Consider the following 21,979-nt stretch of genomic DNA (forward strand, 5'->3'; position numbering starts at 1 on the left):
TACCTATTAGATTAGGCTTATCCTACTTTAATATTATAAATGCGAAAGTTTGGATGTGTAGATGTGTGGATGTGTGGATGTCTGGATGTTTGTTACTCTTTCACGCAAAAACTACTAAATGGATTTTGATGAAACTTTACAGTATCATTGTTCATAACCCAGAATAACACTATTGATTTTATGACGATATGTGACAAACTAAATTTCACGCGGGTGAAGCCGCGGGCAAAAACTATATAGTTAGCTTTAACTTTATTAACTTTAACAAAAATGACAACAGTAACGTCTACAGACCCAATGGCCTTAGCAATCTTACAAGCAATTGCTCAGTTTTAAATCTCACTCCAAATATTTAAGAAAAAGATTTTCTCAAGTGTTGATAAATATTGGTACCTACTCGTATTTCTAGTAGGTCCTCTGTCTATGTAATATAGAAACCTCTCGAACTGCATGTGCGTGTGGAAATGCGTTGATACTATCTTCAGTAACGTAACTTAAATTGTAAATGCTTGGTGAGAATATCCTTAAACAGAACTAGGAGTAGGAACTTACTTACATGTTGCTTCAATAATTATAATCTTTTGTATTCGGTATATTTCTAATATGGGAAATAAGTAAGACACGAAGTAACCATAAGCAGTCAGGGAAACACCTTTGTCTTGTTGAAGGAATGAAGGTTTTCACCCCTGACTCTAAGTACTAATGCTATAGCCGTAAGACCGAAGGGGTCAATCTGACTTTAGAACTTTCAATTAAGTCCTTCTATCGACATCTGATAATGTTTCATGCAAATTTTAGTGCCTATGGTTTGAAAGTTGGGACTTTTGACCCAGAGATTATGGGTTCGATTTCCAGGTAGGCCACAAAGTTGTGAAGATCACTTTGAAGCGGTTCTAACTATACTGTCTGATAAAAATACGTTTATCCGCATCTGTATAAACAAGTCCTAGGTTTGGATACTAATCGGGTCCCTTTAGAGATATTGTATTTTTCTGATTGCATTGGGAGATTATTTAATGTTAAGTATTCAAAGTTGCATATGCTACGACATCATAAAGGGGAAGCGCTGGACGCAGGCCGCTACCAATCGATCAACATGGAAAGCATTGGGGGAGGCCTATGTTCAGCAGTGAGCAGTGGACGTCCTATGGCTGAAATTATGATGATGATGATGATTCAAAGCTGACGTCGCGCGCGTCATTAAGGCTCATTCAGTCCAGCACTAAAGACCCCCGCACGAGGGTTCAACGGGAACCAATTAATAAAGTCTCGCAAGAGTCTACCTTGTCTACGGCAAGACTCATCACTACTATCATTGTTAAGATCATCAGACACCCTTGCATTTAAATTAGGCTACATCTGAATACAAGCAAAATCATGAAGACGCAATTTCGGTTGTACTCGATACCGGTTCCTGGCCTAGTTGTAGTCGCTCGAAACGACGTGTGCTATTGCACAAACACCAAACTAAAATTATTGACTAGATATTACAGAAGTAAAATATAGCGGCGGTGCTACGTGCGGCCGCGCGGCCGTGCATACCGAATCGTAAGATCAAAGCACGCATAGGTACTTTACCCACAGCACTCCCACACTCGCATCTTTGGCTGTGCTGGTGCCGCACACAGGCGCAGCGGAGGCAACACTAATAAAAGTATAATAAATGTTACCAAGACACAGGCACAGTGTACGGTACTATTTGTTTGGAGGGAGGTTGAAGGCACTCATACAAGCGAGGGAGAGGTGTTGTCGCGGCCCGCCAGTTTACCGTTGCGAGGCGTGTAGTGCGGCCGGATCGGACCGCGACCCGCGCGCCGCCGGCACCCAGCTACTGCACTCGACCTGACTGGTCACCGGGACTCTCAGGACTTGCTGTGCCACGAGGGTGTTCATGAACTAACTCGAAACTTGTTCTGGAAGGTAGAGACGAAGTGCTACATCTCGTGCTTTATTCACTGGAGTGTTATTCAGATTCTGGTGGTTTATTGGATCGCTTTTACATCCACGAAGGTGAGTTTTAATATTATGACACTTATAAGCATTTTATGATTAACAATATCTATTATGTGTTCCTGTTTTGGCTTTTACCTACATTTATTGCTCTAACTGTAATTAACTACTTACTTTAGGTTAAGCACAGTTATAACACTAACAATATGCACCTACAATTTATTATATCCATTGCGCATGCTTACGATAAGGTATTTTATAAGCACAATATAAATATAAAGGCTTCAGATTTGATTATAAACGGAGTTCACGTGTAAGTTGTAAGCTGGTTAAGGAAAATAGCTTTTAAAACTGTTCCACCAATAAGTTTTAAGTGTTTCTTTTTACACTAAATGCGCCGAAGCTCGTAGCCGCAGACCAAGCGCTTCTGAGGAAGATTCCGATAATTTCGTGTCAATGAACACGAAAAATGTCTAAGACCTTTAGTGAAGACAATGCACTAACTTCAGCGTGTTTGTTTTGGCTGGTACATGTTAAAAAGGGTTTTATATTACAGGTTGCTTTCAAAACTAACATAATAATAAGCTAACAAGCTATTTTGGTATATCTTTACTACATTAATGTAATGTATATCCCATCAAAAACAATACTTGTCAAAAAAACCAAGTCTCGCAACTCAGTTGTTCTACGGTAAAAAGTTGTGAGATCCATGTAATACCAAGTCCAGGCCAGGAAATCTTTAACGTTTTACATAAATTATTGACTTGGCCATCGCACTAAATAATTTTATTTACACGTGTTTTCATGCGATGACCAAGTCAATATATTTATGTAAAACGTTAAAGATTTCCTGGCCTGGACTTGGTATTACATGGATCTCACAACTTTTTACCGTAGAACAACTGAGTTGCGAGACTTGGTTTTTTTGACAAGTATTGTTTTTGATGGGATATATCATTTTTATATAAATGGACAAATGCTAAAGCCTTTTCCAATAAATCAGTATCATTCAAGTTTTGCAAAGTGGCAGGCTGCAAGACACTAAAATTGGAAACAATTTCATTCATTCCAAGGAAACGCGATTTAAGTTGATTAATGATGATGTCTAATACACGATAGAATACGTTCACTTTAAACAAGCTTTCAGGATCTTGGAGACGTTCATCCTCACAAATTTCATCAAAATGACGTTTCACTTTTCTCTGACGAGTTTAAGGAAATTCAGGGTTTATAGACCATTTAACTGCAATACTATTTGCTTCCGTTTTTAAATCTTCAAATTCATGTCGATACTTTTCAAGTTCTTCTAGACAGACTTGCAAACGCTTTGAAGCATTTGAAAGATCGATGACTTTAGATTGAAGTGCTTTAGAAGCCGCGTCTATGGTTTGTAAGACTTTGCAATGGANCGTTTCCACCCTGTAGACCATTTAACTGCAATACTATTTGCTTCCGTTTTTAAATCTTCAAATTCATGTCGATACTTTTCAAGTTCTTCTATACAGACTTGCAAACGCTTTGAAGCATTTGAAAGATCGATGGCTTTAGATTGAAGTGCTTTAGAAGCCGCGTCTATGGTTTGTAAGACTTTGCAATAGAAAACCAGCAACATAATAAAATTGTAGTTCTCTACCTTCTTCTTTAGCAAGATAGCTTCATTTCTCTCATCTGATTTGGAATTTAATAAAATTAAAGACAAAACTTTTTTTTACTTAAGTAGTATGTGTAATAATAAATGTTGGGAATTGAGATTTCCTCTGACCGGGGGCCCCTTCGGGCTGGGGGCCCGTGGCATTTTGCCGACTTGCCACCCTATAGTTACGCCACTGGTCGTACCAGCTCACGCACTCTACAACTACTTTTTTGAGTGGACTATTGAGCGAAAGCGCATTAGTAAACTATCACGTGCGAGATCGAATGTGAAACCAGTGAAACTCATTTGTGCGATAGGACAAATATTTATTTGTAGGTAAATAAATATGAATTACAGATTATTGTAGAATTTACTTAAACACATTATTCAGTAGGTTCCTACATAAAACTGTCAGTGGAAAGTTCTAGACTATTAAAGAAAACTTGAACATGAACTCCTTTATTAGCTAAGTACTTACATATTAGAATAATATTTACAAATTTACTATTAGTGTATGTAAGCAAGAGTTATTAGGTTAATTAAACAATGGAAATATAATTGCTGATAGTTAAGTATTTGAGGACTTCGGCCATAAACGTGAAGTGTGATAAAAGGTACGGAACCAGGGCTTCGCGCCCACTGACCACAGCCATATCGATCTTACATGATTGATCATTAGAAAAAAAACACGTTTTGTATTATACACGTGTAGCGAGAGGCGTCCACTAGCGACTCTTTCGCGACACATGTGGCAGCCACTCGATACAAATCTATTATAGGTAAATAATAAATTTCAGCTACGATTATTAATAATGGCCACTGACCACACGGACCACAGACCATCGTCGTTTGTGCGGTTCCAAAGGAGATGGCGCGCGTGTCACACTGGGTGCCCGTTTGGTCGCGTTGCACAGATTATTAATAATATCTACTTCATTAGTGCTCATCTCGGCATACGAGCTCTAGAATTATCAATAATTCCCAATTTTGTAACATTTATTTCTCTACTGCTGCGCCCCTAGGATAATAATGTTATACAGGGTGGAATTTTGTAATGCCACCTGGAGGGAAAGTACTCTTAATACTGTAGACAGAAAATTATACTGAAAGAAAACATTCCTTTAATTTTGAAAAGAAAGAGAACTGCATTCATACATTTTCGAAAAAATTTCGAAAACTCACTACCATACCATACAATTTTCTGTAAATAATAATTAAGATAATTTAAGATTTCATAGTTTTCCTTTCATTTAATTTATCAAGTTTGTTAGAGAGATTTCATCATTATACTTAACCCTAACGATCGATGCAATACAAATACAGGGTGTAATTTTTGTCATATTTTAGTTGGTTCGATTCCCGGGTGTGGCAATAAAATTTTAGGAAATCTTTGAATGCAGTTCTATTTCTTTTCAAAAATAAAGGAAAATTTTTCTTTGAGGAAAAAATTCTATCTACAATATTAAAAGTACTTTCCCTCCAGGTGGCATTACAAAATTCCACCCTGTATAGCCTGAAGCCTTCCTCGATAGAATGGGCTATGCAATACAAAAATATTTTTTCAATTCGGCCCAGTAGTTCTTGTGATTAGCGCGTTCAAGTAAACAAACCTTTAAGCTTTAATATTAAGCTTTAATAGAGGCTGTTAGGTAAATGGTATAGCCGACATTAGCCTATGTTAACATTAAGAATATAAATAAATAGGTCCATAGTGTGTTGAAGTTTTTCATGTTTGTGTCGGCTTAATATACCATTTAACTAACACCCTGTAGATACCTATCTCGTCGCCATAGTATAAGCTCTGGTTTTGATGTGATAGTTGGAACAACAAAAACAGATTGAGATTAGCGACTTCGTACGCTTGGACCTCGTTATAACCCCTTAGGAGTGGAGTTTCGTAAAATCCGTTTTTAGCAGATTTCTACAATCTAGAAACCTACTTGCCCAATTTCAAGTTTGTAGGTGTTATAGTTTCTGAGATTTCGTGATTAATCAGTGAGTTGCATTTCGCTTTTCTACATTCAATAAGGCCTTTGTCCAGCAGTGGACGTCTTTCGGCTGAAACGAACGAACGAACAAACAAACGAACATTCAATAAACCAGTATAACAAATTATAAATACATATTTTTATATCTACGAGAAAATAGAACTAGAATGGTAGGTAATTTTAGACGCCAGATCTATGCCTCGGCGCGCCTACCTGCGCGTTATAGGTACACTATGTCATTGTGGCAGCAGTACGTTACGGCTAGCACGAAAAATTTTCGAGTTCGAATCGTTTAGGTATTCGAATCGCCATCAAAAGATTTAGTACAAAAACTACAACAGAGCCCTTGTGAACGTGTCCTAAAGTGAACTTAGTATGAGAAATGGTTGCACGAAACTTATTTTGAGAATTAAAATTGTCTCGTTATCGTTTGATTCGAAGGTTGAGTATCGAATTTTACCGAATATGCAAACGATTCGAACTCGAAAGTTTTTCGTGCTAGCCGTACAGGTGCCGCTGCCGCTGCGCTGATAAACGCCTAACGGTTTTGGTTACTTTTTACTCACGATCCTTTTAAATCCTATTTTAAGACGAATTTGCATGTACACTGAATAGGTACAACCTGTCGAATTAATTGCGTACCTGGCGGCCATCGACGGTACGGACGGGGCCAACTCGGGGAGGTGTGCGGAAGTGGGAGGGAGTCGCATTCCAGCGAGGCAGTTAGCTCGATCGAGCTGTATGTAAAAAGTAAAAATGTATGTCATTTTCATTAATTCTTATCCTTTACCGGAGGCGGGTGTCTGATAAAATAGTGAACAGCGTTATAAACAAGATGTGGTGCAACATTATGCAGAGGGTGGACCCGGTTTAGCTCGTTACTCGGTGAACCAACTACGAAGGCGTCGCCGACACCGGTGCCGTGTTGCGCCACCGATAAGCCGCTCAAAGTGTAACAGGTATGATATATGTCACGAAATCTGAAAAAGAATTGAAATTAATTGCTGGTAATTCACTTAAACATATTGTATTTTAGAATTTAACAAAACAAACAAACATTTTAGACTGTTGCTGACTGTAGGAAGTTAAACATATTTTTTACTTACTTTCCAGGTTTATCAATAAGGCCGCCATCGCGAGCTTGACAGCACACAGTGATGTACTCTTGGAGAGCACTCTGGTTGAAAAATACTGTTTCGATTAGTTCTTTATTCCCTGTAAAAAAATAACATGGCTAAGGGACAAGGCAAAACAGTTACAGAGCATTCAGAACACTAAACTTGTAATTGCATTTTACATTAAAAAAAGTACATTATGAACTCTTGAAGTAATATAGCTCTAGAGCTCTTAATGTAACTTTTTAGAAGCAAAGTTATTATTTCTTTGTTAACCCTTTATACGGCAGTGGGAATATAGTTCCCACTACCAAGATCCAAAAACATTGAAAAATTTGGACTTGTTACGCCTTTTAATGGCTTAAATAAGTTAATAAAGTGTGTGAATAGTAAGTGCATACCTATGTATTTTGTCAGTTTATTAGGAAGCCTAATCATATATTATTTTTGAAACTAACCTTGTGATAGTATTGCACTTATAATTGGAAAAGCAGCTCCTTGCCAAAATGAATAACATCCGTCTACCAATTTATTAGTTCGTCCTTGAAATCCACCTTCTACACGCATTTGGCGATTCACACACCATCTTAACAGGGCATCAATGTCACACAGAGCTGTTCTATTTAAGAGGGCTAGAGATGCCAAGCCACAAAATGCATATCCACCATGAGCTTCCATGCCAGGACAGCCAGCAAAACCACCTTCATATGTTTGGCAACTAACAATCCATTCAGCTGTTTTATCAAACAAGGCTTCTGTGTAAGTATTTGTTATTTTAGCAATGCTTATAGCGCAATATGCACCTCTTATATCCTGTTCACCACCTTTATGAAGGGCAAAGGAGCCATCAACTTCTCTTACTGTCCACAAAAACTTCTGAAGAGAACTTCTGTCTATGGAATCGTATGCTTCATCTGTGCCAATAATACTAAGCGCATTTACTGCAGCATAGGTAGTGCCAAGATGAGGGAATTGTTTTGGTCCACCTCCATAACCACCTTCTTCATGTTGACAATGTGACAAGAATTGAACAGTGTGTGAAAGAGTTTCAGCATCAGGCATGTCATTAAGCAGCCATAGTGAATGCAGGATCCAGTAAACTAGCCATGTTCTGCTGGCATCTAAGCATTCATAACTCTTAGGCAGACCTTTTAACCACGTCTTAAGCACAGTTATGTGAGCTTTCCTATTGAGTAATGGCAAATCTGGATCAATGGCAGCATTTTTCTCAAACTGTTTGTATAGGTTCAAGATGACAGCTTCCACATCAATCTTAAAACAACAAATACCTATGTTTTATTAATGTTAAAATAAGTGATAGTGATTGGTATTAATGAAATTTTAACCTTTAACTATGGACGTGAAAAAATAATCACACTCCCATGGACGTCGGGTCTCACAGACCCCTATCTAAAAATTCTAAAATACTTCTTATTTTTATATCTGAATTAATTTGAATTTATTAAAGAGTTGATATATATCTAATAACTATTAATAAAGGATTCAGTGGTAAATGTAATCAAATTTTAACCATCATTGAATTATTTTTTTGCAAATTTAAAAAACTTAGACAGTTTTCAGTGTTAATTGACTTGCCATCACATGTAGGCTCCTTGATTACAGTCGATTATTAATAAATGAAAGTAATATTTTTTTCCTAGCTAATTAATAACCATGTAACATAAAAACATGAACAAAATTTCTGAAGGACATAAATTAAAAATTTTGACAAGGGTTAAAGTTACTAAAATTATACACAGTGGCCTAGAACACTAAAAACAAACTATCTCTACAGGCATGTGTTATCTTTCTTTGAGAGCTTTGATAGACAAAATGTATACCATTCAGAATCGGAATCTGCAGCAATGGTGAATTCTAAGACATCCAAACTCAAAAGAAGAATTGTCTACAAGTAATACCTTACTCCTGAAATGTTCTTTAAATAGTTGGGCTAATAATATAGCTGATGTACTCAGATACTTTCTGCCATGAAGTATTCTTAAACTAGAGCAATTTACTTAAGATTACCTATAATAATATAATATTAAAAAAAATAGTTGACAAGTCACATCCATACAAGTATGTTTGTATGGAAATTATAGTCATCGGGTCTCCCAGGCCCGGACAAAATTTTGGATGGTTATTACTCACGTAATATGTGCCGGAAGACGCGATTTTATGCCTCATCGGTCTAAACACAGTTAAAACTGAAGCTACTGAGATGGTCGAGAGCAGCACGTGGCGGGAAGGTGTTTAAACCGAGAAATCGGAATGGGGGGTGGGCCTCTGAGACCCGACGTCCATAGTTAAAGGTTAAAAACAAATGAATGAAAATGAATTCCATGCCTTGTTAAAGAATAACAAATAAATACACTGTTTTGTAAATTTTAAGTAAAGATTTCAGTAAATTTAAACTTTTGTAAAAATAACAGTTTGAACTAGCCATTTACGAAGATAGGTATTTAATTTTATCAGAAAACTACTATTTATTTAACTAAAGGCACAATCACAGAATACAATTCAACAATTTAAAAAATAACAAGATTTCACATACCTGATCTGACGAAGTATCCGTAATTACACCTTCTGAAACGTATTTTTCTTTTGCTATGTCATTATAACATCTTACTTCGTTGTCCATGATCAGAAGAAGTTATTCAGATTGTAAAGGTAGAGGAGGTGTAAAATCTTGCAGCGTGTGTTATCTATAAATAATCGGTAACCTTTACTTTATTAATAGCAGCAAGCAAGAGTTATTTGTCAGACAGGTGAGCAGTTATTATAATCTCACAGGTTAGAAGTATGTAAACAAAACGTTGTACAAGACATCAATTAACACTAAACATATTGGTCGAAATAGTCAATATTTTCGAATAACAAATCGGCCAAAATTAGCTTACTTTAAATACATTAACTTTACAAGTAATGCCACAAAACTAATCTAATTTAAAAATTTTAAAATTTCTTCTTCACAATTTTACAAGCACAGTGGGTGTTATAAATGAAAGAAATGTCAATCAAACTTCAAACAAAAAATGACACTAACATTTTTTTTAGTTCGATTTACGACAAAGGCAAAGAAGGCATTAAACTATATCAGCCAAGTCTTCAATGAGAGTTGAGGACATCAAAATAACAAAGATTCGTATCTGTATACCACAGATTAGAGAGTATGCTGTATACGCCTTAGATTCTTGGTCTTAGGAGGTATACGCTGTCTGTGCTGCACTCCTGCACTGAGCCCCGATTGCGCTAATTTGTAATGTCTCTAAATTAAAATGAAGATAACAATTTTCTGACTTCACCATACCATTTATATGAACATGTTAACATGGGCTAGTGTCGGCTCATATACCCATTTACCTAACACCCTGTATATTCTATTATTTTCAATTAATACAGTGTGAGTACGTGTTCACCTCAACTTTCGTTGAGCGGCCTATAAATAAATAAGAGAACCACAGCCAACTGGTAGCAAGCAGAATAATATTATATTATCATAGAATAATCCTAGCGGAGTAAAAAAAAAACAAACGAAAGCCTCTGACCCACAGTTATGGATAGATCATGAAGCTACAGATAAAAATGGAGGCCACACTCCGAATACCTACTTGAAGCACAAACTATGTATCACTATCTCGCTCTCTGTGGGCAGACTCGCTCTTTCTAAATAAACAAAAAATATAAAATTGCTAAATTCAGTGAAACTCAATGTAAAATCTTTATTTCTTGACATAGGTATCATTAAAAATGATAAGTGTAATTACTGGTAAAACGTTTTAGGAAGAAATTACTGTAAAAAATGTGAAAAATGTTTACAATGATCCCATACCTTCTTCTTTAGCAAGATAGCTTCATTTCTCTCATCTGATTTGGAATTTAATAAAATGGTTTCTGTTAGCGCTTTTTGAACATCAACAAATCGAACCTTTAAAGCAAACATGGCATCAAAGCGTCCTGCCCATCTAGTTGGATTCATTGTTTTTAATGTTACTGAATTTGATGATACAACGGTTTCTCCTTTTTTGTTGTCAGATATAAAACTAGATAATATATTCCATCGTCTAACACTATGGCCAAAAAAATTATAAATTTGTTGCACAGTTTCGAATAATGTTTGTATTTCTATGACCTCTTTTACTGCATCATTTACTACCAATTTTAAATTATGAGCAGCACAATGGACATACACTGCATTTGGCTCTATATCTCTTATGAGTTTTTGAACTCCGCCATAAGTACCTTTCATGGTATTAGCTCCATCGTACCCTTGTCCACGGCACTTATTCAGAGAAATACTTTTGTCATTTATGGATTTTATTATCTGCTTGGACATTGATAAGGCAGTTTGATCCTTAACCTCATGAAATCCTAAAAATGACTCTTTAATTACGAGCGCCTTTGGAGTTCCAGTTTCATCTTTCTCGATTACACAGTAACGGTAAAGTTCACACAATTGATCTGTTTTGGAAATATCTTGAGTAGTATCAAACAAAATGGAATAAAACGGTGCGGTGACTATTTCATTTACCAGAGCATTTTCCACTTTTTGAACCAGAACAGCAATGAGCTCATTTTGTATCTTTGGACTTAAGTATTTAATCTGGCCCTTAGATTTGCTTAGCAACTCTTGTAAAATAGGATCGTATTTGGCTAATAACTCAACAATACTCAAAAAATTTCCTTTTGGACCAGAATCGTTGCCATATACCGTTTCTTTATGGCCACGAAAAGCTAAATTACAGGTTGAAAGTGTCAGAGTAACATCAAAGAGTCTAGTGAGTACCTGGCGCCAAAAATTTTTTTCTCTCTTGATAATGGACTCTTGCTCTTCATCTAGTGTTCCATGTAACTGCCACTGTCGATGTACAAAACAAGAATGCAAATGTTCTTTCGATGTCTCATGTCTTTCTATGGCTTCCACAATATGTTTCCAATCATCATAGCCTTCCATCCAAATATTTTGTATATTTTTAGATGCCCTATTTGCAAATAACCAACATGGTTCACAATATGCTTTTTGAAGCAATAGAGAATAGGACAGCCATGTGCGTTCTAACTTTACGCCAGATTTAGAAACAGTGTAATAATATTTATCTAAGAAAGATCTATTGTTACTATCCCTTAAAAAGGGGCCTTTTGGTTTACAGTGTCCGTTCTCGATCAACTGATGACGTATCATTATAATTGAACTCTGTTAGTAAAATCAGAGACAGTCATAACATAACACTTTAATGTAAAAAAGAGACAAAATAATAAACGCATCAATAACATTGTGGTCGGGGAATACTAAATCCTTCGGGGAATTCCCAGATCGTAATTTATGTAACGTTTTACGGCTCTGGCAATTAACTTATTGGCTTAAATTTACGATCGTCAATAATTTTTACAATTTTCTACTAGATTCCAAAAAATATTTTTTAGCGCATTGTATTGAGAAAAAAAGCGCTGAAGAGTTTAGAATTGCGCTATCTAGCGAGAAATGCACTATAACGGCAACACTGATTTTAATGCCGGCAGTATACCTACCTAGTCTCAGCGAGACATGCCCAGTGAATATAAATGTAAACCAATATACACATTTTTGAGGTATGTTTGTCCACACATGTTTCCAAAATTATTACGAGTAATTGGATTTTGAACATTCTTTCTAAAACTGGGTTAAATTTTTTTTTACCAATGCATTGAAAGTTTAATACATAGGTATATTTTTTTTAGTTGTGTATGCAACTAAGAAGGTAACAAATAAATTAAAGACAAAACTTTTTTTTACTTAAGTAGTATGTGTAATAATAAATGTTGNGCACAATGGACATACACTGCATTTGGCTCTATATCTCTTATGAGTTTTTGAACTCCGCCATAAGTACCTTTCATGGTATTAGCTCCATCGTACCCTTGTCCACGGCACTTATTCAGAGAAATACTTTTGTCATTTATGGATTTTATTATCTGCTTGGACATTGATAAGGCAGTTTGATCCTTAACCTCATGAAATCCTAAAAATGACTCTTTAATTACGAGCGCCTTTGGAGTTCCAGTTTCATCTTTCTCGATTACACAGTAACGGTAAAGTTCACACAATTGATCTGTTTTGGAAATATCTTGAGTAGTATCAAACAAAATGGAATAAAACGGTGCGGTGACTATTTCATTTACCAGAGCATTTTCCACTTTTTGAACCAGAACAGCAATGAGCTCATTTTGTATCTTTGGACTTAAGTATTTAATCTGGCCCTTAGATTTGCTTAGCAACTCTTGTAAAATAGGATCGTATTTGGCTAATAACTCAACAATACTCAAAAAATTTCCTTTTGGACCAGAATCGTTGCCATATACCGTTTCTTTATGGCCACGAAAAGCTAAATTACAGGTTGAAAGTGTCAGAGTAACATCAAAGAGTCTAGTGAGTACCTGGCGCCAAAAATTTTTTTCTCTCTTGATAATGGACTCTTGCTCTTCATCTAGTGTTCCATGTAACTGCCACTGTCGATGTACAAAACAAGAATGCAAATGTTCTTTCGATGTCTCATGTCTTTCTATGGCTTCCACAATATGTTTCCAATCATCATAGCCTTCCATCCAAATATTTTGTATATTTTTAGATGCCCTATTTGCAAATAACCAACATGGTTCACAATATGCTTTTTGAAGCAATAGAGAATAGGACAGCCATGTGCGTTCTAACTTTACGCCAGATTTAGAAACAGTGTAATAATATTTATCTAAGAAAGATCTATTGTTACTATCCCTTAAAAAGGGGCCTTTTGGTTTACAGTGTCCGTTCTCGATCAACTGATGACGTATCATTATAATTGAACTCTGTTAGTAAAATCAGAGACAGTCATAACATAACACTTTAATGTAAAAAAGAGACAAAATAATAAACGCATCAATAACATTGTGGTCGGGGAATACTAAATCCTTCGGGGAATTCCCAGATCGTAATTTATGTAACGTTTTACGGCTCTGGCAATTAACTTATTGGCTTAAATTTACGATCGTCAATAATTTTTACAATTTTCTACTAGATTCCAAAAAATATTTTTTAGCGCATTGTATTGAGAAAAAAAGCGCTGAAGAGTTTAGAATTGCGCTATCTAGCGAGAAATGCACTATAACGGCAACACTGATTTTAATGCCGGCAGTATACCTACCTAGTCTCAGCGAGACATGCCCAGTGAATATAAATGTAAACCAATATACACATTTTTGAGGTATGTTTGTCCACACATGTTTCCAAAATTATTACGAGTAATTGGATTTTGAACATTCTTTCTAAAACTGGGTTAAATTTTTTTTTACCAATGCATTGAAAGTTTAATACNCCTAGTTGTAAATCCAAGTAAATGACCTAGTTTCATAAAATAAAAACTATTTTACTCAAGCTTTTTATTTTTAATAAATGTAAAAATGCGTAGTTTTGCCAATACGTTTTCTTTCATAAAGCTAAGTCAGGTACCTAGTTTTGAAGATATTTCTAAACGGCAAAATCTCGGCCGTCGTATACATAGACTAGTAATAGTGTATACTGCGATCACTGACCTAACTTCTTGATTAATTGTATATTTCGACGTTGTACAGTGCACTCTGTCTTCCGCGATCACTGATCTAACTTGTTTTATAATTCTTCTACTGCTACTTTATTCTAATTAATTACATATTTGTTACTCGTTGCTGTTAATTACAATTCTCAATCCGTAAATAATTTCTTCTTTCTACCGTGTTCGTACTACTGTTCTCGTAAAATTATCGTAACCGATTGTTGTAATCGGATTACATGAAATCACTCGACCATGTATGTCCATTTGGACATATCGGAATGGCACGCTTTGACGAGCAACTTGCTGTATCTACTCTAATCCATATCTGTGCTCTGACCACAGATCCATATCTGTGCCTCTGACAGCTGAGTGACACTGACACATAACCTGCTGCTTGTCATTTCATTTTGTTTGAGGTTATGTTTTGAAACCTTTAGTGGGTGCATGGTATTTGTTTAAAAGACGTCTAAAATAGAAATTAGAACTGACATGAAGAAAGGTAAGAAAAATTTTGGTAGGAAAAATAAAAATGGAAACAAAAATATTACAAGGAAAAAGCAAAAGAGAGCATTTCCTGAAAAAGATATCCAAAACAAAAAGGCTATCTTTAATCGGTATAAAAACAAACAAAAAGTAGAAGAAGAACTTGCCAAGAAAAAAATTATGGAAAAGAAGTTCCTAGAAGAGCCGGTCAACTATTCAGAAAGTGAAGAAGAAGATACATATGGCCAATTAATATCATGTTTTACTAAGTCAGTGACCAAAAAAGTGGAGAGTGAAGAAGACAGTGATAATGAACACGAATTATCTGACAATGATTCGGTAAATAGTGAAGAAAACATGGGCCAGCCTAAAGAAACCACAGTTGAAAACATGGATGAAGACGAAGATGAAAATGAGGTAGATATTTGGCATACTTTTATTTTCCCCTTTTTACTCCATGTAAATAATAATATTCCCCATATAATATATAATATGTATATTTTATAACCTAGACATTTAAAAAATAAAAAAAAGTTTATTATCAACTTTAACATTTTTTACATTGCTTACATTGCATTGTTGTACATACATTTAACTTTCCAAACTATACAACCCTCTTCTGAATGAAATAATTTTTTAAAATGTGTTAGAATTTGGCCAATGTTTGGCCTTAAAAATAACTATGCCGATTAAAATACCAGGAATGTTTATTGTTTCATTTACTCAGTAATAGGTTTTGTTTTTATCTTGACATTCAATTTATTTCAGGTAATACTTGAAGATGATATAGAAACTGAACCAGATGTGCCAGATGATCCATTTACAAAACATTTACAATTTGATCTCGGAGATGAGCTACTTGTTGCTTTGTCTACCACTCCACCAACAGTGGACAAAACTGTGAAAACTTGGCCCGTACTTGGAAACCTAAATATTATTATCCCAAAACCTGTCATCACAGTCTCACAGAAGAAAATGCCTAAAATTTCTATTGCAGAAAATAAAACTTTTGCAGCTTGTGGGACAGTTCCTCGAACAATTTGCAATGTGGATTATAAAACACTTCATCTTAAAACACAAATACACAGTAATATAGTTTCATCAAACAAGAAAAATCTTGTCAAAAATGATTTAGATCTTCATGAAGTGTTTACACCTTTACAAAAAGAATTGCTTGCTGTAATAAATAATTACCAAGATCTTTATTATCCACATAGAAATTTTATTAATGCTGATGAAATTAGGTATACTTACTGTCTTCATGTGGTAAATCATATGTTAAAAACTAGGACAAAAATTTTACATCATAATGCTAAAATATCAAAAAAGTCAGACCTCACAGAAGAATATCGTGATCAAGGACTGGTGAGACCAAAGGTAAAGTTTTGGTTTGAATCAATTAAATTGTCTTACTCCTTAATCCTCATCATTTATTGATTTTCAATTGGATTACTTTTGCTACTTTAATCCTTATGATTTTTTCAGGTTTTGATAATGGTACCTTTCAAGGATGCAGCCTATAGGGTGGTTAAAACTATAATAGATATTTTAGTACCTAAGGAAGCTGGGCAAGTTGTAAATAAAAATAGATTTGAAGAGGACTTTACTGGTGGTGAACTAATTATGCCCAAAAAGAATCCTAAACCTGAGGATTATGAATTACTTTTCAGTGGCAATACAGAAGACACATTTCGTCTTGGAATGGCTTTGACAAAAAAAACTCTCAAGGTATAATGTTTAAATGTGATCTCAGTACTATCTCCAGTCACCTATCCAGACATGGCCTATTTAGACTATTTGTGACTGGTGTTATACATACAATATGAATCATCAAATCATCATTATTTGTTTCAGCTTTATACAGATTTTTATTCTTCCGATATTATAGTAGCCTCGCCATTGGGTTTGCGAATGCTTGTTGGAGCGGAGGGTGAAGAAGAAAGAGACTTCGATTTTTTAGCTTCAATTGAAGTGCTAATAATGGACCAAACTGATGTTTTTCTGATGCAAAATTGGGATCACTTGTTACATGTCCTTGATCACTTCCATTTACAGCCCAAAAAAACCCATGGAACTGACTTTTCTAGAGTACGAATGTGGTCTGTGAATGGTTGGTCGAAATATTATAGGTGAGTAGTAGTAATAACAGGATTCTCTTTGGAAAATCAAAGTATTTTTTATTGTTGTACAGTGCCAAATGAATATGTTGTCTCCCTTCAATGGCTTCTTTTGATTTTTTTTCAGGCAAACATTAGTCTTCTCGTCAGTTTCACTTCCAGAAATAAAGTCTATAATAAATCGGAAATGTCAAAATTATGCTGGTAAAGTGATTGTTACTAATCCTGTTGAAAATGGGTCTATTCAGCAAGTAATTTTACAAATACCTCAGATATTTCACAGGTAATTATAGTGTAATATAACCAATATACACTCGCGAGCAAAAGTATGGAATCACTTACATGAAGTTGTTTCCACGCAATCTTGTGTACTAACGAATTTGTTAGTAACAAAAAAAGTAGCACCATTTTAAAGATTAAACTTTTAACTTTAAATTGATACCAAATTCATTTAAATCACACCAGTATTTAAAAAGATATCCCGGCTGATGAGAAGAAGTAAGAAAAAAGACATGTACCAACTGTTTGATACGTCGCGAGTTGCGGCCTATTTACCCCCTATAAAAGCACGTGTTTTCGGATTTTTGCGTTCACACGTTGATCCATACACATCTCGGCTTCTTTTGACACTTTACCTGGGATTCTACACCTACAGAAGCAGCACAAATCGTTGCACTGTTGCAAGAAGGGCTCAGCCACCGGGCTGTCGCACGTCAGCTCCACATAAGCCAGTCCTGGGTTTCGAAAGTTTTAAGACGCTTTTGGGAGACTTTATCCCAAGACCAAGTTCTCAACAGCGCCGGTGCACATCGCAGAGGGATGACCGTTTTTTCATGTCAACCTCTCTATGAAATCGTCATTTGACTGGTATCGACGTCCAGCAAGAGCTCAGAAATGTTCGTAGGATAGCTGTTTGCGAGTGGATAGTTCGTCTAAGATATGAGCAATAAAATTTGACTCCAAAAAGGCCTGCCACAGGCTGGAAACTGACGGCAGGTCACCGACAAGCACGCTTTCAATTAGGTCGCACTCGGAAGGCGAGTAATGGAGGCGAGTTTTGTTCTCCGATGAATGCAGACTGTTTTTGCAGTGCAGCAGTCGAAGAGGTCGGGTCTATAGACGGCCTAGGGAGCGATTTGTGCAGTGCTGGTTCGCTAAAACATTGGCTTATGGGAGTGGCTTGCTCGACTTCCCATCGAGATGTGTAGGAGCAAATTGAAAGCGTGCTTATCGGTGACCTGCCGTCAGTTTCAAGCCTGTGGCAGGCCTTTTTGGAGTCAAATTCTATTGTTTATATCTTAGACGAACTGTCCACTTGCTAACAGCTATCCTACGAACATTTCTGAGCTCTTGCTGGACGTCGATACCAGTCAAATGACGATTTCGTAGAGAAGTTGACATGAAAAAACGGTTTTCCCTCTGCGATATGCACCGGCAATGTTCAGAACTTGGTCTCGGGATAAAGCCACCGGTATCCCGAAAGCGTCTTCAAACTTTCGAAACCCAGGACTGGCTTATGTGGATCTGACGTGCGACAGCCCGCTGGCTGAGCCCTTCTTGCAATAGTGCAACGATTTGTGCTGCTTCTGAAGGTGTAGAATCCCAGGTAAAGTGTCAAAAGAAGCGGAGATGTGTATGGATCAACGTGTGAAAGCAAAAATCAGAAAACACTTGCTTTTATGGGGGGTAAATAGGCCGCAACTCGCGACGTATCAATCAGTTGATACATGCCTTTTTCGTTACTTCTTCACATCAGCCGGGATATCTTTTTAAAAACTGGTGTGATTTAAATGAATTTGGTATCAATTTAAAGTTAAAAGTTTAATCTTTAAAATGGTGCTACTTTTTTGTTACTAACAATTTGGTTAGTACACAAGATCGCGTGGAAACAATTTCATGTAAGTGATTCCATACTTTTGCTCGCAAGTGTAGTAATAACATCTGTCTCCTCCTGCCTGCAAGTGTGGGTAATCACTTCAGTGATCGAGTTTGATTTCCGCGTGGCCCGTCAATTTTGTATTTTTATTTTCAATTATAGACTCGGATAGGTTCTCCATGTACAATAAGTATAGCAATGAAGTTGCGTCGTACTATGCTAAGTTAAAGTTTAATGCGTTATTCACAGATTTAAAGCCGATAATCCCTTGGCGTCTGCCGACGCGAGGTTCGAGTACTTCGTCAAAGAGATCCTGCCGAAGCATAGGGATACTCTAATGAGTCATACACTCATCTATGTGCCAAGCTATTTTGATTACGTCCGAATCAGAAACTATTTCAAGAAGGAAGATATCGGTTTTGTTCAAATTTGTGAATATTCTAAGGTAAAATATTATTTCAAATTAAATAAGTAAAAGTACAAGACACTATAATTTTTTATAATAATAATAAAAACTAACTTAACATTCTTATTACCTAGATTAGTGAGCATATTTCTTCTGAGTACTTAATGCATGTTTTGTTCCATATTAATTTCAGGATTCAAAAATAGCACGTGCAAGAGATATGTTTTTCCACACGGAAGCACACTTTTTGTTGTATTCAGAGAGAGTTCATTTCTTTAGAAGATTCCGGATGAAAGGAATAAGACACATAATATTTTATCAACCCCCTACTTATCCACATTTTTATTCAGAGATGTGCAATCTCATGCAGGTAAATAAATAATATTTATTTAAATATTGACTTTTGTGTTTTTGTAAAAACAGTTTTGTAACTGACAATAATTTAGCTCCTGGCCCTGCCCTGTTACTTCTGGATCAGTATTGTCTTTGTTCATTCTGATTATTCGTCGCGTTTTATACACTGACAGTTCAGTCGACAGGTATATCGTGTGTGTGCTGGCGTGTACATAATAAGAGTTTCGTTCCCAGGAGTCGAATCAGAACAAGTACGGCGGCAGCGAGTGCAACATGTCGGTGACGGCGCTGTACTGCCGCTACGACGGCGAGCGCGCGGCGGCGCTGCTGGGCGCGCCGCGCCTGGGCGCCGCGCTCGCCGCCGACCGCGCGCTGCACGTCTACATGACCGGCGACTGACGCACGAATATACTTCTAAATCCAAGTACATACAGTTTTATTTCATTTAACAACTCTTCGTCTGAGCTTTTATCGTCGACCTATTGCAAGTCCCTGAGGGCTTAGAGTAGGCGCACACCGTTGATTTTTCGTCGGCCGATAGTTTAGTCGGGCAGTTGATCAGTATGGGCATGTATGGGAGTGCGCACACTACGCCGATTCGATTTGGCCGATTCTTCATACAAGTTAAAATCGGGCACAACTATCGGCCAACTAAAAATCAACGGTGTGCGCCTACTCTTAGTGTGAGTTGACATCAAACGTCGTCACTAGCGAGCGCGCAAAAAAATATATTAAGATTTTAGTTCTAAAAAGTCTTCGCTAGGGGCGCTGTACAATCCGTCATACATCTAAAGTCACTTTTTTACGCAGTCGATGTCGAATGCGTTTGACGTAAACTGACACTGCGCTCCCTGCTCGTTGAAGTGCTTTGTGTTAAAAAACACTAAAAAAAAAACACTAATACCAGTAAAGATTTACTACATCATATATTGCATAATGGCGTATAAATAATGTCGATAGATAACTCCTATTTATGTTTAAGATTGTGTACCTATGCAGGATTCAGATTGAAAAATCATTTTGCTGATTTCTTATTCATTGACTTAGGTTGTTGGTGAGGTCTTGCAATAAGCCGATGATAATGTATAAATAGGTATACTGCATTCGAATATTGGTCCAGCCCCTCAGACAAGTGACAAAACGTGACAGTTGTATTTTCGAAATCGTATCATCCATACAAAAAGCCAGGGCAAACAAAAGGGATTTCGAATTTACTACTGTCACGTTTTGCTACTTATCTAGGGCTGACATCATTATTGGCACTAACTCGCGAGTGCCGGGCTTTACAGTGGCGCCATCCTGGTGAGTGCACAAAATGCAGTCAGTCCTCCTATCTCTTCAGCGCTAACTAGTTGGCGCCACTAAGCTGACAGGACCTTAGAGTGGCACCATATGGTGATGATTCATATGATAGTCCTCATTATTAACGCACTGCGCTAAATTTTTCATTGATTTGAACCTGTCTAAGGTTTTGTAAATGTAAGTCCATGTCTCAGATGACATGCTAAGCAAAAGCGGGACTATTCTAGTGATTTTTTTACACGTTGATCATGGCACGAAATCATAACAAAAAGTTGTAGAAAAACAATTTTAATATTATCTGTGTCTGTAGTACAACAATAAGAATACCGCTAGTTTGTTATTCCTTATACTTCTACACCCTCGTAAGTATGTTGATAAAAGGCTAGGGCTGCAACTCCGCCTCGACTAATAACTATACACTCTACACACTTTCATAATCACCATTCAATTTACATAATCGTAATAGTAACAGAATTAGCTGAAATAAGCTTAATAATTTTATTATTAAGATTATTTATCTCTTAACACTGAACTTAACTAAGTCTATAAATAAAACACATTTGTTTAATTCGTTACACGGTGAATAACATGAAATATTTTATGGTTTGAGAACAGCAAAAAAGATTAGTATAACCTCTCTAAGGGAAACAGCATTATACATACATTATCTTCATACTTATTTGAATAGAAGTTGAGTTATTCTTCTGCGATACAGAAAAAATGCATAACCTATTTACGTAACTAGCCGGTGGACTTAAGTACCAAACAAATTTTTGATTTTGATTTTTTTTGATTTTGATCGTAAAGTACCATTCAAATGCAGAGATTATGCGCTCGACATTAATGTCGAGCAGTAGAGTGAGTGCTTTTAAAAGCACTCACTCTACTGTGATGACAATGACATATTAATTCGTGGACACACATTTTTTATTATCAAGGACGATACAGTAACAGCAGTTAGCTTTGTGCGCTAGCTGCATTTATAGTTTCTTCATTATACCACAGATAAAATTATACCGAAGTAAGATTACGCTCCATTAAATAAATAAAATATTGTATATTTTTTATTACATAGGTAGGTACTATACTTATCAATTAATATGTTATTTACTTAAATAATATGTTGCGTTAATTTCTAAGTTTCATATTTACTTACAGAAAGCATACATATTATCTAGATCTAACTAGAATCTGCCTACTCATAGCGTAGG

The 21,979-nt window shown here is 36.2% G+C and overlaps 3 protein-coding genes across 4 annotated transcripts; 1 reads left to right on the forward strand and 2 right to left on the reverse strand.

Annotated features, from left to right (window-relative positions):
* Positions 1–3,161: 3,161 nt before the first annotated feature.
* LOC114352751 (zinc finger MYM-type protein 1-like) lies at positions 3,162–11,684 on the reverse strand. The gene is made up of 3 exons (XM_028304460.1): positions 10,519–11,684; positions 3,550–3,583; positions 3,162–3,358 (listed from the first exon to the last, which is right to left on the reverse strand). The coding sequence occupies exons 1-3, from the start codon at positions 11,638–11,640 to the stop codon at positions 3,162–3,164; spliced, it is 1,353 nt and encodes a 450-aa protein (XP_028160261.1). The 5' UTR covers positions 11,641–11,684.
* On the reverse strand, positions 6,323–9,750 carry Fntb (Farnesyl transferase beta subunit). Of its 2 annotated transcripts, none has more exons than XM_028304454.1 (5): positions 9,733–9,750; positions 9,241–9,391; positions 7,145–7,958; positions 6,678–6,786; positions 6,323–6,551 (listed from the first exon to the last, which is right to left on the reverse strand). In XM_028304454.1, the coding sequence occupies exons 2-5, from the start codon at positions 9,325–9,327 to the stop codon at positions 6,344–6,346; spliced, it is 1,218 nt and encodes a 405-aa protein (XP_028160255.1). In that variant the 5' UTR covers positions 9,328–9,391; positions 9,733–9,750; the 3' UTR covers positions 6,323–6,343. The 2 variants fall into 2 exon arrangements, with proteins under 2 accessions (XP_028160255.1, XP_028160254.1); XM_028304453.1 differs by lacking the exon at positions 9,733–9,750 and adding an exon at positions 9,587–9,703.
* A 2,947-nt stretch (positions 11,685–14,631) lies between the features above and the next one.
* Positions 14,632–19,889, forward strand: LOC114352759 (digestive organ expansion factor homolog). Its single transcript, XM_028304467.1, has 8 exons — positions 14,632–15,130; positions 15,482–16,090; positions 16,199–16,441; positions 16,568–16,842; positions 16,958–17,113; positions 18,956–19,151; positions 19,306–19,482; positions 19,701–19,889. The coding sequence occupies exons 1-8, from the start codon at positions 14,720–14,722 to the stop codon at positions 19,863–19,865; spliced, it is 2,232 nt and encodes a 743-aa protein (XP_028160268.1). The 5' UTR covers positions 14,632–14,719; the 3' UTR covers positions 19,866–19,889.
* Positions 19,890–21,979: the final 2,090 nt, after the last annotated feature.

The sequence above is a fragment of the Ostrinia furnacalis genome, unplaced genomic scaffold (assembly GCF_004193835.3).
Source record: "Ostrinia furnacalis isolate ACB-3 unplaced genomic scaffold, ASM419383v2 OfSCF1435, whole genome shotgun sequence".
Lineage (NCBI taxonomy): Eukaryota > Metazoa > Arthropoda > Insecta > Lepidoptera > Crambidae > Ostrinia > Ostrinia furnacalis.

What these genes read in the sequence shown, in the direction of transcription:
- Fntb (XM_028304454.1), bottom strand. Translation starts at nt 9,327, where the DNA reads ATGGACAACGAAGTAAGATGTTATAATGACATAGCAAAAGAAAAATAC. An exon ending in CGGATACTTCGTCAGATCAG is followed by an intron (nt 7,959 to 9,240) that starts GTATGTGAAATC and finishes TGTTGTTTTAAG; the next exon opens with ATTGATGTGGAAGCTGTCAT. An exon ending in AAGTGCAATACTATCACAAG is followed by an intron (nt 6,787 to 7,144) that starts GTTAGTTTCAAA and finishes ATTTTTTTACAG; the next exon opens with GGAATAAAGAACTAATCGAA.
- LOC114352751 (XM_028304460.1), bottom strand. Translation starts at nt 11,640, where the DNA reads ATGGAAGGCTATGATGATTGGAAACATATTGTGGAAGCCATAGAAAGA. An exon ending in CTATCTTGCTAAAGAAGAAG is followed by an intron (nt 3,584 to 10,518) that starts GTATGGGATCAT and finishes CTAAAGAAGAAG; the next exon opens with GTAGAGAACTACAATTTTAT.
- LOC114352759 (XM_028304467.1), top strand. Translation starts at nt 14,720, where the DNA reads ATGAAGAAAGGTAAGAAAAATTTTGGTAGGAAAAATAAAAATGGAAAC. An exon ending in AAGACGAAGATGAAAATGAG is followed by an intron (nt 15,131 to 15,481) that starts GTAGATATTTGG and finishes AATTTATTTCAG; the next exon opens with GTAATACTTGAAGATGATAT. An exon ending in AAGGACTGGTGAGACCAAAG is followed by an intron (nt 16,091 to 16,198) that starts GTAAAGTTTTGG and finishes TGATTTTTTCAG; the next exon opens with GTTTTGATAATGGTACCTTT.